At 39.3% G+C, this 23,369-nt stretch overlaps 1 protein-coding gene across 3 annotated transcripts in view; it reads left to right on the forward strand.

Moving 5' to 3' along the window:
- The window catches only part of LOC131061313 (uncharacterized), a 154,268-nt gene that overhangs the window by 46,222 nt on the left and 84,677 nt on the right, over positions 1 to 23,369 (forward strand). For all 3 annotated transcript variants that reach the window (XR_009359362.1, XM_057994931.2, XM_059213851.1), the window contains exons 2-6: positions 5,568 to 7,004; positions 7,109 to 7,225; positions 7,412 to 8,366; positions 8,539 to 8,647; positions 8,754 to 8,825. Coding sequence is in view for 2 of the 3 variants with exons in the window: in XM_057994931.2 (XP_057850914.2) it covers positions 5,594 to 7,004; positions 7,109 to 7,225; positions 7,412 to 8,366; positions 8,539 to 8,647; positions 8,754 to 8,825 (2,664 nt within the window). In the remaining variant the exon portion in view is untranslated. The remainder of the gene's footprint in view (positions 1 to 5,567; positions 7,005 to 7,108; positions 7,226 to 7,411; positions 8,367 to 8,538; positions 8,648 to 8,753; positions 8,826 to 23,369) is intronic.

Consider the following 23,369-nt stretch of genomic DNA (forward strand, 5'->3'; position numbering starts at 1 on the left):
GCATGGATGTCCTTTACCACCATACATGTTGCCGAGATATCCGACAGACAGAATTGTGTTACTTGAAGTAACAAGACAGTTGGCAGCATATGTGAAGGCATTCAGACACAGACATCAGAATGGAGTTCCAGTACCTATCATTTTGGGTAACTCAGTTGAGGTATGTCCTAATGCTTTAGCCATGGATGACGCAGAGAAGGAGTTAGCCTTGTATTCTTTTTCATCTTTTGCTTTGAGAGAAAGCTTTGATCCACATGGACATTTAGAGGAGACAGTCAGCAGGAAGTTTAGACATGAGTATCAGATTGAAGATTTTGTGATGAATCTCTTAGATGATCTTGAAGTAAAACGAAAAATGCATTCTAGATTGCCTTTGGATTTCATCAGGAAATGCAGGATTTACAGAGTGGCCGACCAAGCTCAGGACAGTGGCAGACATATCCAATCTTCCTATGATTGAGAAAGCAAAACAATAAGGTTAGATTGGAATGAGCCCGAGGTCGTGGATTTAGATACTTTGATGGCACCAGTCTTGTCTTGTACTCGCAGATGGGTTGACATTCAGCATCAGAAGTTGAGAGAACAAGGCATAGCCATGACTTTCACTTTGGAAGAGAAACCTGCTGAAGGTGGAGCTAGTGTGAGTGAAGGCAATCCTAATCCTAGAAATTCAGGTGAAGGAAATCTTCGATGTGCCAGTGAGGGCAATCTCCATTCAAGAGGTTCGAAGAGGAAAGAGAGACCTGGAAAGAGAGAATCTTCCAAGAAGAAACAAGAGGCTAACAGAGATCGATCATCCGGTATTTCTTCTAGACCTGAGAAGAGAACAATTCAAGTGGAAGAATCCATGGAGTCTATGGTACAGAACGACAGGCAGGAGGAAGGACAGGCACAGCAAGGGTCACCAGATGGATCTCTCCAAGACTATGAGTTAGATGAAGACAAAGAAGACAATGAAATATCATCTCCTCCCAGACAGGAAGAAATAATGCATAAAGAGATTCAAGTTCAAGAAACAAGATCAATTATCCCAGATTGGTTGGAGGAAAGATTAACCAAGGTGATCGTAGTAGAGGACGAGGACAATGCAATTGATTTAGAGAGCCTTGTTGGACGTTCACACGAAGTAACAGAGAAGAGAAAGGCTACCAAGATGTCCAAGATGATTCGAGATGAGACTGGATCCAGGAAATTGCAGATAGCTACACCGGCAGCAGACAAATATGAAGGTGAGATCCTAGCAGAAGAATATGATATACAGACTTTTGAATTAGGACCATCTACTGCAGAACAGACTTTAGATGATGCTACCGATTCATTTGAAGCATTGAAAGACAAGCTTAGAGAAGAAATGGAGAAGAACAAAAAGCTTGAGAGAGAGGTCGGTGCATGGAGGACATATTTCAGTCACATCAATGAACCTTTGGGACGTCAGGATCCAGTTAGATCACCAGTACAAGCATTGCCGCTTCAATCAATCAATGAAGCAGAAAGATTCAGGAACATGGTTCAACGTACAAGTAATTGGATGGATAGATCTCATACAGTGGCTATAGAGTTTGTAACAAGGATGATGAAGATTATCCATCAAGCTATCCAGGTTCTTGAGATGATCCACAATTTGATGATAACAGTAGCTGCATTCACCCATACCAAGGACGTTATCATTCCTGTCTTGAAAGTTATTAGACACACATCAAGGAAGATTTTAGCGCAGGAGAAGATCTTGGAGGGAGAATCTCACAGTTTGTTCCATTGGTCAACCTTACTCCATATGAAGAGTGTTTTCTTTGAAGACATCAGTACTAGATGTGGCCAAGTTGAGGAGGTGATCAATCCGATCCAGGACAGAGTATTTGAGGTACTTCGTACCATTCTTGACAGAAGGATCGAGGTCGAGACAGATGTGGATATGCAGGAACTAGAGGATAGAATCAAGATCATCTTTTGCAAGGACGCAAATGTTACAGATGAGCACTATGATCAGATGTTCGCCACCATGCTCCTGATTGAAAGAACAAAGGAACTTGAATCTACTTGGGACGCAGCTCTTCTAGATGCATTCGATCAGGTCATCCACTTAGAAGACAGTATGAAGAATCTTCCCGAGATTCCAATCGCAGAAATCGAAGGAATCGTTTCAAGATTCATTGCATATGCTAAGAAAGAGAATTGGAAAGGGAATAAGATTCTAGATGAAAGGTTGTTACAGATGACATGACATCTTATTTCTCATTGGTTTGTCTCCTAGGTTTTTGTGCCAAAATTTAATATTTGGCTATGCATTTAATATTGTTCAGTAAAAAGGAGGCCATTTGTAACAAACCCTAATTAGGGTTTAGGTGTCATGATCTTGTCCGTTGATCTACTTTCAATCTGGACCTTTCATTGTAATTGGGGATGCTATTTATACCCCCATTTTTCATTTCATTTGATAATAGTTAATAGTGTAATAGTCACTAGTTGATGTAATAGAGAAGAGAGATTAGAGTTAGAAGCAATTTTATCTTGTAGCAAGATTGAGTTTTGAAGAGAGAAATTCAAGCAAATTGTTGTATATGATGATTTGGAAATCAATGAAATATTGAAGTTATGGTGTTTCGTTGCAACTTTCTTAAGTTATCTTCATGGTTGTTTGATTTACTTGAATCATGCTCAATCAAAGTAGTGTGTTAATTTGAAGGACATAGTGTGAGACTTGATCTTTGGTAGGATTCGTAATCCAAACCACTAGCTTCTTGCTGATTGTAGGAACGCCTTGCGTGGTCGACTGGAGAATACTTTGAGTCCCTTAATCTTCAATCATTATTGTATCTTGGATATGTACCTTCGTGGTAGTGTCCATGATCTTTGATGCATTGGATATCAGTTTATTACCTTAGAAGATCGCACTAATTTCAATTGAGTTGTTATCTTATGGCAAAATTGAAGTTGGTTGAATCTTGCCTAGTCTTGTCCATACTAAGTCATTCATAGGGTTAGATTAGATTAGACCTCTTTCAAACCCTATCCTTTTGTTATTTTTGAAAAGCTTCTTAGTTTAGTAAATCTTGAACTTTCGGAATACGTAAGGCCCCTTGGAGGAAACAGCAAATCACATCATACCGCTGGAAGCTTGTCCACACGTAGAGACCCTACTAAAAGAACCTTGGAGTCTACCTAACTGATCCTTTACGCGAATCTTCAGCAGTTAGAGACTATTTTCTCAAGAGAGGATAAGATGCCTATTGGTATTTTATTCTGTGTATGATTGTGTATAAAATACACGTCAACAGGAAGCCCATCGACGGAGACCACCACAGGTAGACACAAAACATGAGACAAAGACAATTGATGAGGATGCAAAAGAAGAGTCTACAGAAGAGGTTGATAGTAGTACAGAGGAAGGGGAAGATTCCTAGGATACTTCTTCTAGGAGCAGCCAAAGTCACAACACATTCCGCCTTGCTAGCTGGAAGGAAGTAGAGAAAGCCCTAGTATAGAGGAGAGTAGTGGCCATGCAGTGTCTTTTGGGCACGTGACGAGAGGAATCCGTGGATTACCGGCGGATGGAGTACGACCTGCGGGAGTAGGCCGACTGGTGTATGCACCAGTAGTATTGACTCAGGATGGAGGACTGACACCTCTCCAGACTTCGGGGGTGACGGTGGGAGCCATACTAGCCGTACCCATCCCAGGATTTGGGCAATTGAGACCTCGACCTTCATTGCCTACACCCTCTAGGGTCGCCACAACAATTTCAACAGAGGAGGTTTTGGCAGTGTCATTGGTTCCCAGTGAACCTCCTTGCATTGGGTCTACCGTACAGAGGGAACCGATACATATGAAGGTCTTGGCAGCAGAGGGTACGGTGACCAGAGGTGATGATGCCACCATGGATGCGTGGCTGGGTTGCTATGAGATGCCTCCTATGACACCACTGGGACCCCCGCCCGCCTCACCCCAGCCATGTCCTTTTCCTGAGATTGTGGACCTCAATGAGGGTAGTTCTCATCAGGAGGCGGGACAACAGGAGTTGGCGATGGGCTTCCTGTAGGACATCATTGGGTTTGAGGAGGAGATGACAGAGATGCAGCAATAGGAGCAGGCCACTACCGAGAGCCAATCGAAGGGCATAGAGATATTTTTGGCAGAGATGGGAGCCAGTGCGCAAAGGATGGCAATAGAGGTTGAGGCCAGCGCACGGAGATTGGTAGCCTCTATTCAGGAGCAGACCGTCGGGCAGTCTGTCGTTGAGGGACTCCTCGCCTTTGCTACCGAAGGGTGTGCTGAGGAGTTTAGGAGATGTTTTGAGGCCAGGGGTTGGCCTGCTGTGGAGACTCACAAGATGTTGGCAGATTGGAGGAGTGAGGAGACGACTGGGGTTGGTGGAGTACACTTGCTACTATAGCGGGTAGAGCAAGCCTTCCGGGACGGATACTACTAGCTCAAACGTACCTAGCATGGTGCCTCGGCAGCAAAGACAGAGTGGGTGGTAGCCATCACAGCTCGGGAGGAGCTAGCCACTCGCCTACATATGATGGAGATGGAGCTAGCATAACAGAGGGCCCGAGCGACCAGCCTAGAGGAGGAGTTGGCTCATGCCAAGGCAGAATTGGCCCAGGAGACGGCAGGGCGTGCACACGAGGTAGCAAAACGTGTAGCCTTTGAGACCTGTCTCATATCCACCTTAGAGGCGTTGGATGAGAAGCAAAAGGAGCTTATGGAAGCAGTCTTTATGGTGAAATGATCTAGGGAGAGGCAGTTGGTAGTTGAGCAAGATCTCCAGCATCGGACACAACAGGTTCACCAGCTGAGGGAGCAGTTGGCAGCAGCAGCAGCACCGACTCCTTCATCAGGGACGCCCTCTGTACCCCCTTAGCTTTGATTTTCATGTTTGGTCTTAGTGTCATTTCCCATTTTGTTTGTATGTCGTCAGGAGATGACCTCCTTTTTTGGGGGGGATGATGTTGTCGGGTAATTATGTCATATTGTAATTAGAATGTTACGTGTGTTAAGGGTTAGTGGTTACGTTGACGGTGTCTTATACCGACACCTATATATATGTACTTGGTTTCCTATTCCAGTGTGTAGATATTGTCGAAGAAAACTATGTTTTGAATGTACTGGCATTTGGCATTAATGAGTACAGGCATATGAGTTCTTCTGTTTACTTGCATTGCTGTATACTGTCATATTTCCTACATTTCTGTACTGTTATGCACTATTGAACACACACACCTCTCGGGGGAAAACAGAACTTCATGTTATGCTCTATAAAAAATGCAGATTAACAACCTTTTATATCACTTGACACTGCCTACCTAAATTTTTCATTTCTTCTATTACATATTTAGTGTTTGAGTTTTATATAACTTGCATTTTATTGGTAGATTCACAATCTCATGTTTTGCCTGTCTGATCCTATATCTTTAAATATGTGATATCATAGTTTATGGTTTGATTTAGCAAGTGTCCGTTCCCTTGTCCTTGATTGTTTTTCAATTTGGATTGTGCCTAATAATTTCTCCTTGAATCATGGAACAGCATTATTGAATTCCTAAATTGTCTTTGATATTGTGATGCAGATGTCCTATATTGATCTTTTCTAAGTATGGAACTTGAAACAGATATTCCATGCAAAAATTGCCAACATAGAGAGGAATTGAATGAGAAATCAGAGACAGCATGTAGGATCAGAAATGACAAAAAATCCAGACAATGTAGTCACAAAAGCAACTGTGATGCCTGTGAAACTGCAAGTGGAAGAATTGAATACAATGGACCTGACAAAGATGGCTGTCATGAGAGACAAAGAAATAAATTGAAATCAAAGTGTTTGGATAAATTTCAGCACTGGGACAATAGGTGCTGTAGAAAGTGGGTTGGTAGACAAAACCAGAGCACAACTTCTTATAGAAGTAGCAGCGTGGACCCAGGTTGCAGACCTGACGATAGCTTTTGTATGAATTCTAATTCTGTGTGCAGATGTTCCCAGTCTACATTAAAAGAAATAACAAAACAAAGCTGTAAGAGAAGTTTTGTATGCAGTTGTAATAGCTGCATTAATACAAGCAGCATTATGGTACACAAGCACGAATGCTTTGACTGTTCCCAAAGAGGTAAGAGGCCTTGCCATGGTTTGCATTTTCACAATAGTAAAAGTAGACAACATGGGTATGACTTAAGTGCATTTGATGGGCGTTCCTTGATGGATGGAACGACAAACAGATCTTCATGCTGCAAACATCGATGCTGCTACCACTGCCAAGGTTCTAAAAAACCTAATGAAAAATTTCATTTAAACTCACATGAATATACAGTTTGTAGCCAAAGTACAATAGGAATTGAGAAGCAGGCAGTCTCAACCATGACAGGTCCAATAATTTCTAATAGTTCGCCATCTCAAGATTATGTTGTTTATGGTTTAAATGTTCCTGCTGTTGAAAACGAACACAATTATTTTGGAGATGAGAGTGGCTCACAAAACACTAATGGGTTGAAAAATGGATTAATGTCAAGCTGTGATATGATCACTCAGGAAACTGAAAATAAAAAACACCAGGATGAATGGCTGAAACTTAGCTTAAAGATTTCTCAAGGAACAAGACTTGGAGTTGAAGGATTTTCTAAAGATGATTTGAAACTTTCTCTTCCAGATGCTAAAGAATGCTTCAATGGAAGCAATTGCTTTGATTCTCTTGAAAGTCATATTGAGGAATTAAAACAAGTTGGTCCCAATGTATGTTCAATGCACCCTTGTAACATTTACTATCCAAACAGGTGTCCTAGAACAGATACTTCTTCTTGCCATCAGCCACGGGAGAAGAATTGTTTGGAAGTCCAAAACACAATGATCTGTATGACTGATTTAAATTTACCACCAAATACTACGGATGTGTTTTCTGTTGTCAACACATCGGCAAGCTTAAGGTTGGATTCATACTGTTCTTGCTATAATACACATAGGAGAGAAAAATCTCAATCTGCAGCACTGAATCAGATAAGCACTCAGGGTTATTCAGGTATATCAAGCAAGTGCTCTATGCACAAAAAAAATAATTGATTTAATTAAAGGAATGGTTTTACTGGTAAAACATGGACATAATGTGCCTTATTTTTTGTGCAGTTTATAAAGAGAGTGGTTTTGACAGACCTGCAGTACTACCTGATCAAAGGATGACAGGCTCCATAAATCACATCACAATTCCTTGTGATGGACTTTTTAAGGATTTGCACCAAGGAGGTATGCCTTGCAAATTTACAAGTGAGATGGCCAAAGGAAAGAGGTTATTTTCTTTTACAGAGTTGGATAAGGAGCAAGCCTTCATGATCAAACTTGAGGGGAATGCTTTTCTGCATGTTTATGATCCTGACATTAAGAGTGTCAAAATTGTTGGTTCTTAATCTTATGCCATTTTCTGTGTTGTAGGTGCCAACTTTAAGGAGTCCAACATTTTTCGTGCTCCCAAGTATAAATTTTTTAAAAATGAATCGGTTCCTTTCTCTGGGAACAATGAAGTAGTGGCAAATCAGATAGATTGTGATTCTGAAAATGCATGCTCAAAGCAGAACACAATACAGATTTCGCCCAGGCAACATAATTCTGTGGGGACCTGTGAAAAAGGATCAGCACCTGAAGAAATTTTAGCTAATCATGATATGGTACTTTCTCATGGTAACTATCTGAAAGGCAATTTAAGGCAAGGAAATGTGGTAGGAACAGGATCAACTAATAAAACAGATGATGATACCAACATAGTGCAGCTACATTATTCACGGTCCACAGAATATCTAGCTCAGCATAGTGGTTTAGATGCTCAGTGGCCTGCAGATAATAATATTATAGTTGATCTTAGCTCCAGTGGGAATGAATGCATTAACATCACGCCAGGTGATACACTACAACCTGCCAGTCCCTTGAAAGATGGGGGAGAATATAGACCAGAAGGAGATGTACAAGGGAAAGAACTTGAGAATGACATTGTGGATAAAAAGAATGCTGTTAGCAGTGTAAGTGTGGACAACCACAAATCAGTTCATAATGTTAAGGAAGGAGGATCTGTTGGAACATGTGGATTGCAGGAAATTAATTTGCCCTGCAAATGCCCTTCTACCCATAATGGTGGGGATCACCCAATAGTTTATAGCATGAAAACTAATTTAAGTGCCTCAGAACACAACTTAATGAACTCACAGCTACGTTCTTCTAAACACAGCTCACATGATCCACAGGAAGCTGAAGCAAATAGAAATTTTCAAATGTGGGATAGAAATATAATTTGTGATTTATGTGGACAAGGTCCATCTTTAATGTATGGAGAATGGTATGCTTGGTGCTGTGGTTTGCGTTCACGTTATTGTAAATGCTCAGAGGAGCATAAACGGTATGTTTATTAATTTTAAATTGAGAGAGAATTACTTAGTGGGCTTGTAGTCATTTTAATTTTTATTCATTTCAACTTGAATGAATATTGTTAAATGGATGTCGAGTGCATATAGCATTAATTATATAAATGATTGTTATATTAAGACTGACAATGAATATTCTTACTTTAGAAAATTGCTGAAATCAATGGAACATAAGAAAGCAAAATCTTTACACAAGTGGAAGGGTTATCAGTGGAGTGGGAAGGTTCATAGAATGTGCGGTCTTTGGTCTTCAGAAGTAAGTTGATCATAGTTTTGAACAACTGCAAATCATCTTCTTTTGGCAATCTTTCTAAATAAATCTGCTTATTCAATTTAGAGATATGCTTATCTGAAATTGTCAGGTTTTTGAAAAAGATGACACACGAGATCAATTTGAGGGGCTGTTGGTTGCTGTACGGAGAGCGAGATCTTTTGTAAGATATCACAGTTGAACAATGATTTACTCTATTTTTATTTTTTAAAGATGTGAACATTGTGACAGGTTTATGCTACACTCAAATTTTATACACGTTGTCAAAGAAAGTTAATTCACATCCAATTCACCAAGTCACATACAAATTGTCCCTTTCTGAAATTTTTAATGAAATAATATATTTAAAGCACAATTAACAATAGTCACCAAGTAACATACACAAACTATATCCCACAACACAAGATTAATTAAACTCATGACACACATAACTTGCATAATTGAATCACAACACTTATATTGATATCACTACGATGAATGAAATTGTTTACAGTCATTACAACAACACACCACAATAACAACAATTATCACAATGTCTCGTTGAACTTTTCTACAATGCCTTGAAGCTTCGATGCACTCTCTGAGTGAGAATGTCCTCACAAAACCAAAGGGTTATTGTCCTTTGATCCAACAATCAATGGGGTTTTGTCCACTGATCATAGTTTCCTAAGGGTTTCCGTCCACACAAGATTGCTGAACACAAGTGCCAAGAAGATATAATATCATAACATCATGATTACAATTGAAATGTTTTCCTAATTTTATATGCCCCCAAACACAAAAACTAAACTAGTCAGCCTACCTAGAATGGCGCCAAAACCCAAAATTGAATTCTCACATGTTACAGCACAGGTCGGTCTTATAGGCCTTGCAAGCTTCTCCCATTGAAGTTTCAGACTTTCCCTTCCCTTTTGACTTGGCATTCATGTAAAGAATTTAAGGTAGCGAAACAACTTGCTACACTAACCTTGAGAGGAGGGCTATGCAAACTTTTTCAGATATTTATAATAGTTACAAAAACTTAACAGAAATAAACATAAATAACATGCATACCACAACACAGTGATTTTCGTAGGGAAAACCCTTTTCGGAGAAAAATCCCACACTCCAAAAGCCGCCCAATATATTTTTTTTTAGAAATCAACAATAGATTTCAATGTACTTGCAGAGTAAGCTTCTCACAAGAGTATCACCAACGAAGATCTACAGGCAACTTAACAGCTATCAGAATCTCATAATACATCACTATATTCAGCCATAATACAATGCCCTCATAAATAGGGTTGCGTTCCAGGGCAAACAAAGCATGCAAAATATCCATCATTAGATCTATGACCTAATGATAAACGGTCAAGATTAACAATGATAAAATATATATAAATGTGGCTTCAAGGGCACCACTGTTTATTGCTATATCTGATAATTTAAATACATGAAGTAATAAATAATAGGACAATGCATATCAAATATAGTAGTAAAATATATCTTTATTTGCATAGGAAATTATTACAGAGAAGAAGACTAGAGATGGTCAGCTAAGGAGTACAATTGATCCGACTCTATCCTCCTACCTTCCTTGGCGGTACACAACATATTTAAAGAACTTGATGGTTGCCAAGAGGAACACAAACGTCAACCAACTGACACATATAACTACTTGAGAGTGACAACCTACTTGACACAAACAATTAATGCATTGGCAGATAACAAATATTATCGAACATAACAAAACTAAAAGGCATTATACGATCACTATATCATCCCCCCAAAAGAAAAAGTTGTCCTCCAGATGACAAGTATAGATCAAGTAATATTTGAAAAGACTAATGACAAGAGTGTAGACAATGACTTGGAGTGGATAACCCCAACTTGTAGTGTACTTGCCAAATCAAATGGGGGTATGGGGGCAATGCCCCCAACGAGGTCAAGGGGTAGTGCTCCTTGTGGGGGTTTGGTGGCAGTGCCCCTCGCAGGGTCCCGAGGCAGCGCATGATTTTCGTGATTTATTAAGATGCCAAAAACAATGATGATGAAGCTAGAAAATAACGATTTCCTACCAAAATTATGTTCAAGTCGTACTTTCCAGTGAGATTTCAAGATGACATGTTCCACTATGTGTCGAAGACCTATGGAAGGATGGCACTGAGATGATTGTATGACATATGGCCCAAAACTTGTTACCACGTGATGTTTGGTAAGGTCTATCTCGTATGGCCCAAGTGGCACCTCCATGTATGACTTGCAACTTTTCTTCACATGCAACCTGGAATTGACGTACAACTTCGTTATTTGTTCTTTGTACAATCTCCTCCCCACTTGCTTGAACGGTGTACTCCTCAAGTACAACCTTCCCTTCCATACAAATTCATCACGTGCAACCTTCTCTTTCTTCTGTACAAATTTCTCACGTACGACTTACCTTGCTCCATGTACGACGTGTCATTGTTTATGTACAACTCACCTTCTTCCACGCATGTTGTGTCATCATTGTTTCCGTACGACTCACCTTCTTTCACTTACAGTGTGTCATCATTGTTTCCATACGACTCCTTGTATTTGCCTGCATACATTCTTCTTTGTATTGCTCTTGTGCCTAGCTCGTGTGCAGTCCTTTCCTCGACCCCATACGGCTCAACCCTGTGTTGCTCCCCAATGTTGCTTTAGCCCACATACGACTTTCCCTTCCCTCGTCCATATGGCTCACCTCCACTCCCATATGACTTCCTTCAACTCCTCTTCACCTTCACGTACAACTTGACCCCATATAATTCCCTCGAGCCTAACCCTGTACGTAATGTTAGGGCTTGGCTTGCGTACGGAGTTTGCTCTTCCTCAATTTCACCAATCTATATGATGTTGCAGTTGGGGTGGAATACTTTATAGTCCTCCATCTGCCAGTGAAATAATCCATTAAGAGAGCTTGTTTCATCCTCAGAGAAATCTTGCAACTCGAGTACCCCTTCGTCATTGGGTTCCATTGTCTTTTGTCCTTCATCCATCCTAAAATCTCCACCCTCGGATTTTGAGTTAGAGGATGCCAGTTCTTCGCTCACTGCTTGATTCCTTCGGTCGATCATGTACTTCCTCCCTTCGCTCTTGATGGAGAGTGTGTTTTGATTCTATTTGTGATTTGCCTTGGTAGTGATCAATCAACCCCTTTTGAGGAAAGCATTGTATGCCTTCTTTCCCAATGGGATGACTACAAAATCTAGGAAGAAATATTACATTCCATCAATGTCCGCAATGGCTTGATGCCGTGCTGATTGACACCTACCAACAAGAAAGTTGGTGGTCTGAGTGTTGGCTTTTCCAAACATTTCAATGTTTCCTTGGGCAACACATTGATGCTTGAGCCTTTGTTGATGATGGTGCTTGTCAGTTTCCTTCCCATTATCTCCATCTCAATGGCGACCAACTTTCTTCCAATGCTCACAGTCAACAACATGGGATCACTGACCTCATTCCCTTCACGTGGTGGTTTCCCTGTTAGTTCCTCTTGTGGCTTACATTGTTTCTGGATGACTATGTCCTCGTTGATCGTGTTGGTAATTTCCATTCTCAGTTGTGACATAGTTTGAAGGAGGTCTATCACCTTGATGGGTATGGTTGTCTGTAGCACTTGCCAAACTACTTCTCTAACTCCTGTAATGACGTACTTGCAATTCTGTTTGAGGTTATTTGTTCCTTTGCCAACACTTGTTCTAGCTTTGCTTTGGTTTCTCGGAGTTGTTCCTTCTCTGTACAAGGGTTTGAGTACAACGCCTTATTCATCTATGCTCTTGTGATTGCCAAAACTACCTCGTCTTGTTCCTCCACATCCAACATATTAATACCCTTTTGGTTCAGGCAGTTGGTGTCTTCATGGTCTCCTGGTCTACACCATTTGCACATTAATTGTACGTTGTCTTTCTTATTCTGGTATAGTCTCGCAAAGTGTCCCCTTTCACTACATTGTCGGTATTGTATGATAGGTCGTCCTTTTGAGTGGTACTGTATTTGATTTTGCCCTCCTTGTTGATTTCCATAACTGCTTGGCGATACATTTTGTAGTTTCGTTGGAGTAGACTCTCCTTGTGTGAAGGGTACTTGCATGCTTATAGTCTTCAAATTATATGGATACTCCTTAATTGAATAACCCATCACTCAACAAATCTCACAAAACATCTTTCTAAGACGATCACCTTTTGTGTGCCCCTCAATTTTGCACTCAATACACCATAGTTCATTAGTTTCTTTATTGGTTCCTTTCTTTGCTTTCAATTCTTTCATCATTCTCATCATATTTGTTGTTGGGCCCGAACTATTTTAGATTCTTCGTTGCTATTGTCGACGGCGCTCTCGTCGTCATCAATCTTCCTTTTTCCCCAAGAGGATGTTTTGGAATCACTCTCAATGCCCATCGCCCTATTATACATATCGACATACAATGACAAAGGTATTACTTTCCTTTAAATTCTCAACGAAGGGATCAATCCCTCAATGAACCACCTCGTCTTCAACCTGTTGGCTGTCTGGTTCTCCTTTTTACTCAACAACTCCTTGAGCCTACGATTGTATGTTCGTACTGTTGTACCATTTCACACATCACCCCATCATAAATGGGGAACCCCCTCTTTTGCTTGCAGTCTTAGGTAGGTAGTTTGGTAGTAGTCCAATCTTTTAGTTTGAATGAAGTTGTCATGTCCCCTCCCTGATCGTTATATATATAAAACCCAAATGAAATATTATTAATTTAATATTTATTAATGAAGGAATAATTGAAATTATTAAATACTTGTTTATTTATTAAATATTAATATTTAATTAATATTCATTAATAATAATATTCTGAAAATATTCAAACAGAGTAAATCAGTATCATTATAAACATTACATATTAATAAAAATATTATTATTAAAACAATGTTATAATTATAATATTATATCATTAATAATATTATTATTTACATTTCATAATTCTACCGTTGTTCTTAAATACTCTTGGCATAGTAATTAGTAATAGGTAGTGGACCAATTATATGAGGCGGCGATTAAGAAGTGGATAATATGTTTCAAAAAGACTATAAAGATAACCTTTGTTAAACTATCCAAAAGGTGTGATCTTTGCTATTTGTATATGTGTTGTGACGTTTTCACACATCGCCCCATTGCAAATGGGCACCCCTGCTTTTTTTTGCTTTTTAGGGTTTGTTTTTAGTTTTTTTAGGGTTTTGTCAGTTAGCCTTTGCATTTTGAGTGTCGCCAAGGGGATCACATGGATAGCAAGTCTGGCTTGAGTGAAGTCCTGATCCTGAAATTTGACTGAGTCTGGAAACTGAAAAACCTCAAAAAACTAGATTTTGCAATATAACTCCTGGAGGTCTGAAACCACTCTCAAACATCCTGAAAGTATATATGGAATATAACTTATACTTAAATGTTATATTCCATAAAAATTATCCTGATAGAGAGTTCAAAAAGTCAAATTTCGCTCCTGTCCTTTACTGAGGATCCAGAGCGAAAAGTGCTCCTGTCCCTCTCCAAGGGACCAAGGCGAAGCGCTCTTGTCCCTCACCAAGGGTCCAGGGCGAAAAAGCTTATTGGAGTCATTCCTGACCTTGTTTGGCTAAATTGAGACATCAAAGGCATGGCGGAGGACGAAATGAACGTGATAGAGCATCCAAACTTGATCAAAGACGATGAAATGATGGAGTTTTTGTCTAGAAAGGTAAAAGCGCTCCTATCCCTCTCTGAAGGACCAGAGCGATTTTCTTTATATGCACAATTTTAGACCTTTCTTGGACATTAACTTTTATTCATAGCGTGAAGTAAGATGAAATCTTCCCTAGCAAAGGAATTTCGAGATGAAAAGTGAGACAATTTGACTTAGAAGGCAAAAAGTGCTCCTGTCCCTCACTGAAGGACCGGAGCTTGAATTTCAAATTTGCACTGTTCTTGCAGGATCAAGACAATTTTATGATTTGAAGAGGTCAAGGGAAGCATGTTTTGTCCATTGAATATAATTTAAGCGGTCCACAAAAGGAGTAAATCAACCCAAATGACAAAAAGTGCTCCTGTCCCTCACTGAAGGACCATGGCACTTTTTCAAGTTTCTCCTCTTTGTTTGATATTTTATGGCAAAACTTGATTGGGATGGGAAGGACAAATGATGTTTTATGCCTTGGACGCGATTGAAGGTTTAAAAGACAAAGAAATACACCAAGATATGAAAAAGTGCTCCCGTCCCTCTCCAAGGGACCAGAGCGATTTTCCAAAAAGTGCTCCTGTCCCTCTCCAAGGGACCAGAGCGATTTTCCAAGAAAGTGTAAATCTCTTGCAAAGACAAGGCAAGTTTGTGATTGAAATGAATGGAAGAGGACATGATTAGCCCATTGAAGATAATTTGGGAAGCTAGCAAAGGACGGATAAGCTTGAAGTTGAAAAAGTGCTCCTGTCCCTCACTGAAGGACCAGAGCGCTTAACATGTTATCTAGCCTTTCTCATCAATTTTGGACAAATTGAGGCCAAGGCGCAAGTTTGAAAAAGTGTTTAAAATGCCTTGAAGTGGAATTGAGATGCGAGAGTTGCAAATTTTGACGACAACTGGCAAAAGTGCTCCGGTCCCTCTCCAAGGGACCAGGGCGAAATTTCCAAATGTGCCCATTTACCTTACATTTTGAAATGCTATTTTTGTTTCCAGGACTCAAGAAGGAGTGGGGAATGATATTCTACGCCTGGAGGGTAATTTGAAGGTTGATGTGATCAAGAATTTGTGCAATGGACTCAAAAGTGCTCCTGTCCCTCACTGAAGGACCGGGGCGATTTTTATGAAATCAACAATTTCCCTCCAAAATTATGCTAAGGCAAGGTTGTGCGAGATACGAAGGATCTACTAAAGCATGGTGAACAAAGACTTGACTTCAAAATTTGAGAATCCTAGCCTAAAATACTAAAAGTGCTCCTGTCCCTCTCCAAGGGACCAAGGCAAAAATTTTTGGAAAATCAATTTTGCCTTGCAAAAACAAGTTAAGCATGCATAGAGTGGACAAAAGAGATCATTGCTTACTCCACAACGAGAATCGACAAATAAAAGGTGAAGGATTAAGGACAAAAGTGAAAAAGTGCTCCTGTCCCTCACCCAGGGTCTAGGACGAAAATGTCCTAAAGGCACCGTCCTCCTAAAAATCAAGTGAATTAAACTCAAGACTCCAATTGAAAACGCCATTTTAAATGCCTAGATTAAGTTTTGAACGTGAAAATGACGAATGCAAGGCCTAGATTGAGAAAAGTGCTCCTGTCCCTCTCCAAGGGACCAGAGCGAAGTTAATGGCATTCATTATTTTTTACCATATTTGGGCGTTAATATCCTCCAAATCGCATTAGATGCCAAATTGCTAACTTTGGAATATTTGAAAAAATTAATTAAATTGGCATTTAATAAATTAATTTTGGGCCTCAAAAAATCGAATTTCTATTATAAAGGCATTTAAAATTAATTTTTGTGAAATTAAAATTAAAAGTTGAGCGCACAAGGCATTATTTTGCCTTTATTTGACAAGTCGGCCTACTCCTTTTGAGGTTTTATTTATTATTTCACCTTTTATTTGCAAGGTCGGCCTCATGGGTAAGTGGAAGGTGAGCGCTCTATATATTGGAGGTGTTGTTTCACAATTCAAATCATTCAATCATCCTTTCAAGTGCGAAATTGGAGAGCAATTTGAGGAGCGAAATCCAAAGGAGTGGAGCGAATTTCTACTAAGTGTGGAGAAGCTAGTGGAGGGCGAAATTCATCTTGAAAGCTATTGGAGAGGAGAATTTCTTGCTAGATTGGAGGATAAATTCCAGATGTTTTGAAGGTATTTGAAGGCGAATTTCCAGATTTTTGAAGAGGAAGGTGGAGTTCTTTTCCAAGCTAAAGGAGGTGCATTTTATCCAAGGGAGAGCTTTGATCTACACTTTGCCTAGCAAAATTCATCTATTTTTACATCATTTCTTAGAGTTAATTCTCAAGAGGAGGTATGGCAAAATCATCTTGACACCCTTATTCAAGGTTTTTTTTTTTTAGACATTTTTTAGAAAAGTCTAAGTATTGCATGGTTAATTAGGAAATGATAACTCAAGATTTATCATGAAGTTTCCTAATTAAAATCTTGAATCTTCCTTTTAAAGTTTAATTTTTAGATTTCAAGATATATTACTAATTTTGAAATGTTGTGTAGGTATCAAGATGGCGACTCCAAAGCTCGGAGGATCTACAAGTCGGCAAGTTCTCATCAAGGACGATCAAGCAAGGACAAGGGCGACCTCCTTCAGTCTAGCATTGACAAGGACGGCCTTCTTCAGTCAAGCGTCATCAAGGGCGACTTCTCCAATCCAGCATTCCAGGGCGAGGTACATCAACATCCTGCACATCAGAGACAAAAGAAGTCGGAGCAAAGGGTTCGTTGAAGAAGCAGATAGTTCCAGATGAATTAATTAAAGCTAGCTTCTCAACAACATCAAGTTGAATATCTACCAAGTTACAAGTGTCAGACGAGGTGGCATCCTAGTCATCACTTCTCCAGTCGAATTGGTCCACCTCAGCATGTCCAGATTCAATGTACCTTAATTCATGGAAGGTGGCACAAACTTCGATGTACCTACCTCGGCTATCCATTGGTGGAATTTTCCAGAGAGGACATGTGTCCAAGCAATACAATTATTTCATTGGTCGAGCATTAAATGTTATGTAATGGTTGTAACAAACCCTAATTAGGGTTTTCATTATTGAATCTTGGCCATTGATCTCAAATTGATCTTAGCCATCGAATTGTATTGTGGGCACTATATAAGCCCTGGCTCTTCATTTTGTAAGGGAATAGTTGGAAGCAGTTAGAAGACAAATAGAGAGTAGTTAGAAGGTGATTAGCTAGTTGATAGAATAGCAATTAGAGTAGAGTAGAGAGAGAAGGCAAAGATTGTTGCCAAGATGTTGTTGTAAGAGACTTGTAACTTCATTGAAGAAATGGTGAAATTTATGGGTCGATTCGACAATTTGCATGGTCTCTATACTTCTCATATTTGATTTCATGTTATTAGATGAGTTGAAGAAATGTGCTTGATTGATGGTGAAATTCGTGTATCCATACTACTAGCAGTTTGTTGATTGCAGACTTGCCTTGTGTAGTCAACTGGAATCATTCAGCTTAAGCTTAACTTCAATTGTCGCTTCTTCATTGATATGCATCAACCTGATGGTGTCTATGCCTGCAGTGATGATTTGAACATCATAAAGCTTTCCTTCGAAGATCGCACTAACCTTGTGGAGATGGTCCTGTGATGTCAAGACAAGACTTAGTTAGAATTCCATCAAAGATCATTCATTGCTCTTACATTCTTAGTGTTAGGATTAGATCCTTTCCTCGCCCTCATCTTTTTTCTTTTTTCAAGTCAAAGCTAGTAAGAGCCTGTGTTCCAGCAATATTCAAAGTAGATCAGACGTTCAATCATAAAATGTAAGTCCTCTTGTGATTCCAGCAAATCACATCATACCACAGAGAGCTTATCCACACGTAGAGACCCTACATACAAGAACCTTGAAGTCATCCCGATTGAACCTTTTCGCGACATCTTCAGCATTCGGAGGCTTTATTCAAGAGAGGATAAGGTACCCTTGGGTATTTTATTCTGTGTTTGATAGTGTACAAAATACACGTCAACAATATGTTAGTGAAAGATAGCAACAAAACACCATGTTGATCGATGCATTAAGAAACCCATAAGACAGCGATCTCTAATTAACGAGAGAGAGGTGTAATGAAGAGTTTTGTTTGAGAAGAGGTATGTCTTATAAAGGAACAAATACCTCTCTTGGAAGGTATAAGAGAGGATGATGAAAGTTGATTGAGGGGGGAAGAAAGGGATTTAAAAAAAGAAAAAAAAAGGGAGATTAGAAGAGTATACGGGAGAACATAAATGATCATGATAATGCTGATCAGATCAGAACCGTCATTAAGTTGTCAGGCAGTAACATCCTTGTCCTTAATGGTATACATAGAGACGTGCTTAGTATGTATGCTTAATATGGAAGGCCACTGATGTTTTTATGCAGAATTTAATTATATTATGAATATTAATAATAAAATAATAATTATAAATTATTATAATACTATCTGAAAATAGATAAAGTATATATATATATATATATATATATATATAGAAATAATGCTTTGATCAGACAAACAAATATTAGAATATAAATCAGAAAAATTCTTAAGTTAATATCAGAAAGAAGAATATGTTTTTCTGTTATGTCTGTCAGTATTTAAGAAGTTGGGAAAGGAGATGTTTTCAAGTAGGGTTCCATTACAATTGGTTTGACACTTGCATTAAAAACTATGGATGTATGATAGATGAACAATTTATTTATTAATAGTTAATTGATTGAGCTGTGGAATATCACTGATTTGATTCATGTTAAGGTGGAATTGTCTCCTAATATATTCAGTTTGAGTCATAAGTATATTGAAATAGATTAATTATGGTTAAAACATGCCTAAACCTAGTAGGGGATATTACAGAAGTTGAGTTAGTTAGCCCTCAAGGCCTTAGCAAATGAATGATTTGTGATGATCATTTCATTTGGTCATCATCATCTTATGCCTTCAAGATTAGATAGAAATGCTGAGTCTAAGTGTGAAGAACTGTCGGAGAAAGTGAAATGCTTGATGAGAGTAGAAATGCCGAGTCTAAGTGTGAAGAATTGTTGGAGAAAGTGAAATGCTTGATGAGAGGGTAGTGAGGGCATAAACAATGATGAATAAACCTTGTTAATGAAGGAAAAGCCCTTGAGATGAATGAAGTAAGTGAATGAAGCAGCAAAATGCAATAAATCAGGTCACTTCTAGTGACCCCTCAAACCCACGCCTCGCTTCATTGTCACTTCCAGTGACACCCTAAATCTCCGACCAGCCTCTTCAAGTCACTTCTAGTTGATGGTCAAAACTCCGACCAGCTTACAAGCACTTCCAATGGCCTGTCAAAAGTCCGATCAGAATGAATAGGTCGTTATTCTTGTTGAGTTGATCGCTGATTGAGAGGAATGCTTAAGGTTTTGAAGATTATTGCTGTCTTAGGCTGGTGAAGTTGCTAAGAATGAGTGGAAAGTACTTGAAATGCTAAATGGGTAGGTTATATTCACGCTTTGGAGTCACTTCTAGTGACCCTCAAAATCTCCGATCTGCCTGAGTTGACTTCCAGTTGCCCCCAAGATCCACGACCTGCTGGATGCTGACTTCCAATTGGACTTCAAATCCACGACCAGCCTTAGTGACTTCCAATGAGCATCCAAAACCCTGCCCAAAGACATAAAGATGTGATGTTTATGCTGTTAAATGATGAATGATTTCAATGATCAAGCAAGTAGGCGATCAGATTGGTGAAGAGATGAAAGGGCTTAAGAAAGGAAGAGGTTACTTCCAGTTGGAGATGAAAACCACAACATTTCATGCTTACTTCCAGTAGCACCTAAAATCCACGACCACTGCGAGTAGGGGTCAAAATCCAAGACATCTTATGCTTGCTGTCAGTGCCCCTTCAAAAGTCCGATTTCCTTATGACCACTGCCAGTAGACTTGTAAATCCACAACCACTTTTGGTCACTGCCAGTGGTATCTCAAAAATCTGATCAGTCTATAAGCAATTCCAATTGAGCACAAAATTCATGAAAATCTTGATGACATCTAGGGGGAAGTAAAATCCATGATCCTTTTGAGGGCAACTTCTTGTAGGGATCAAAAAGTCCGACCTCCCAATGTGAGTGCCAATGCATCTTCAAATCCACGACATGGATAAGGCATGCGTTTATGTTCTAAATGTGAGGTGAGAGCCCACTTAGAGATGAACGTTTCAATTCAAAATTTTAAGAAGAAGAGCAAGTCTTCCTTCTTACACATTGAAAAAGGAAATTTAAAAAAATTAAATACAATGAAACAGGTCAGCTTTGTTTATCAAAGGATGCATCCCTTCAACAAATATAGATGATGGGTTAATCATTGCATTTTATTAACCATCATTTGCAATTTGATTCGACTTCTCAAGAGCAGCGAATTTGCCCTCAAACTCAGCGAATTTTACCAGCAAAGTACAGTGATCTTCATCAGATAACCCTTCAGCAAGAATAACGATTTGGATCAAACAAAACATAACGAACTTGTGTTTTCATCAAGCAGCGATATCCTTCTCCAGGATCAGCGATCTTACATTAGCAAAGTTTGGCGATCAGCATCAGTAAAGAAGTGAATTCGATCTTCATCAAGCATCAAGCAACACACCTTCAGAACATAGCGATTTGATCAAACAAGATACGTAAAAATCAGTGAATTTTGTAATCCAACCAGCAGACCCTTAATCAATTTGCAGAAAATATGGAGAATTTTGCCAAATTAAGGGCAGATCTGAGATAACCAGATATATAAATATCCATTTGCAGGTCTGAATTGATTATTTGTGATCATTTTTATCAGGAACCAGTCCTAAATTTGATGCTGATGCAGCTACAGGCTAGGATTTTGGAGGATCTTCAGTCATAGACTTTTGTTCATATCATGTTTCCAAACCCTTTTGAATTGATCATTTACATGCTTTAATAGGAAATTCATGACAATTTGATGATTATGTTCAACTGTGGTCTGATTTTGAAAGCTAGGGTTTTAGGATGAAGGCCCAGGGTTTAGCAATTTATGAAGATTTTAGTGAATTATCAGCTTTAGAGGGAAATTGCTAACCTAGTTGATTAATTTTGGTTGTGTAAGCATCAATGTCATATTGAAAACCCTAACTTAGGTAACTCTTGCAGGTAGAGCCTGGCAGCCTTGAAGGCGTGAGCGATTCCAAGGCAAACTTTCATCAAGGAGGACTCGAAAGGAGTGATACTTGAATCAAATATAACATCATTGTGGAGTAATGTAGGAGACATCAACCTAGGCTGGATCGACATGAAGAAGTTTCAAGGTCACCTACACACAAGCAAGCCTTCTGGATTTTCAAATAAGATATTTGAGAGCAGGATTGTGCAAGTGACAGGATTCTTTCCAGCTATCTAGTGTAATGAGTTGATAGTTGAGTGTGCTAGACATTGTGATGCCAGTGCAAGAATGATAGTGGCACCTAATGGCAAGCTCCTTGCCTACCTATCCGAGATAGCCATCAGTGAAGCTTTCCACATACCTGATCATAAAGGCATGGTCTACAAGAGCAAAGGAGCACACACGGTCTTTGAAGATGACCCCAACAAATGCATAATCAACAAGTATTGGATGTTGAAGGCTAGGGCTGACATATCCATGATACCCAGTAGGCTTCATAGAATTGATTTCAAGGAAGAGTTTGATGATTTGATCACTTTGCTCAACTAAGTTATGGCAAGTTCTTAAGCATTTCACTTTGAGAATTGGATGCTCTACTTCATGGAAGCAGTGTCGGTGGAGAAAAGATAAATTGGGCGAGAATCATAAGTAACAACCTTGATATACAATTGAAGAGGCTTGAGTGTGCTTAAACATTCTACATGAGTTCATACATCATATATTCACTTACTAAAGACTATGATTATGCGGGATTGATGTATAGAGGCCTCGTTGGAAGTGGAGCCAAAGAGATGAGAGCGTGTGAATCCTACACACAACTGCATTACCCTAGCAAGACACATTTCAGGAGGGTGAATGATGCTTTCACCATGCACTTGACAAGAACACTACAAGGCGATAGCCTTCAAAGATTATCCCCGCAAGCGAATGAGTTAGTAAAGAAGTATGGTGCTTGGTATATCCAATTCCCCAAGTTCGCCTATATAAGAGTTTAGGGATGCTCTTGTTTGCCATACATGCTACTATGCTACCCTACTGACAAGATGATACTATTGGAGCTGGTGAGACAGGTGATCACTTATGACAAGGTTCAGAAGAACAGACACAAGACAAAGATTGCTTTAACTATCTCAATTGGGCAATCAATAGAAGTGTGTCCATCTCTACAAGCAGTTGAGAAGTTAGAAGAAGAGTTGAGTTTCTATCCCCTCATTCCGTATTCCTCCAGAGATGACATCCTTATGGCAACATGAGAAGAGCTAAAGGTAGAAGACATAGGCACAAGCCAAACATAGAGGATTATTGGATGAATGCGAGGATGATTTTGAGATAAGGAAGAAGATGTTTTCTAGGATACTATTTGACATTGTCAGGATGTGTAGAGTTTTCAACATTCTAGATCAAGCACAGGATGATGGAAAGCGCCTACAACACACTTATGATCGATAGAAAGACAAAAGTGGAAGTCAATTGGATTGATGTTGAGATCACTAAATTGGGAGACTTAATGAAGCCAGTCTTGGCCTACACACGAAGATGGGTAGACATTCAAACTCATAAGTTGAAGAGCCAAAATGCACAGTTGACATTTGATTTGATGGTAGATCAGACTCATCCGACAAAGAAACAAAAAGTATGAGTGTGAGTGAAAGTGCCACCTAGTCGATTCACTCCAGAGGTTCCAAAAGGAAAGGAAGTCATAAGAAAGGATCAAAACAGAAAAGGCATAAATCAAGTTCAAGCCGTCCTACTAGTACCTCATCTATACATGAAGTTGAAATGAACCAGACAGTCACCAAAGAAAGTTAGCCACCCAAGGGAAGCATAAACCAAGGTGTGAATGAATTCATGGAGTCGATAATTCAAGATAATAGGTGTGAGAA

The sequence above is a fragment of the Cryptomeria japonica genome, chromosome 11 (assembly GCF_030272615.1).
Source record: "Cryptomeria japonica chromosome 11, Sugi_1.0, whole genome shotgun sequence".
Taxonomy (NCBI): Eukaryota; Viridiplantae; Streptophyta; class Pinopsida; order Cupressales; family Cupressaceae; genus Cryptomeria; species Cryptomeria japonica.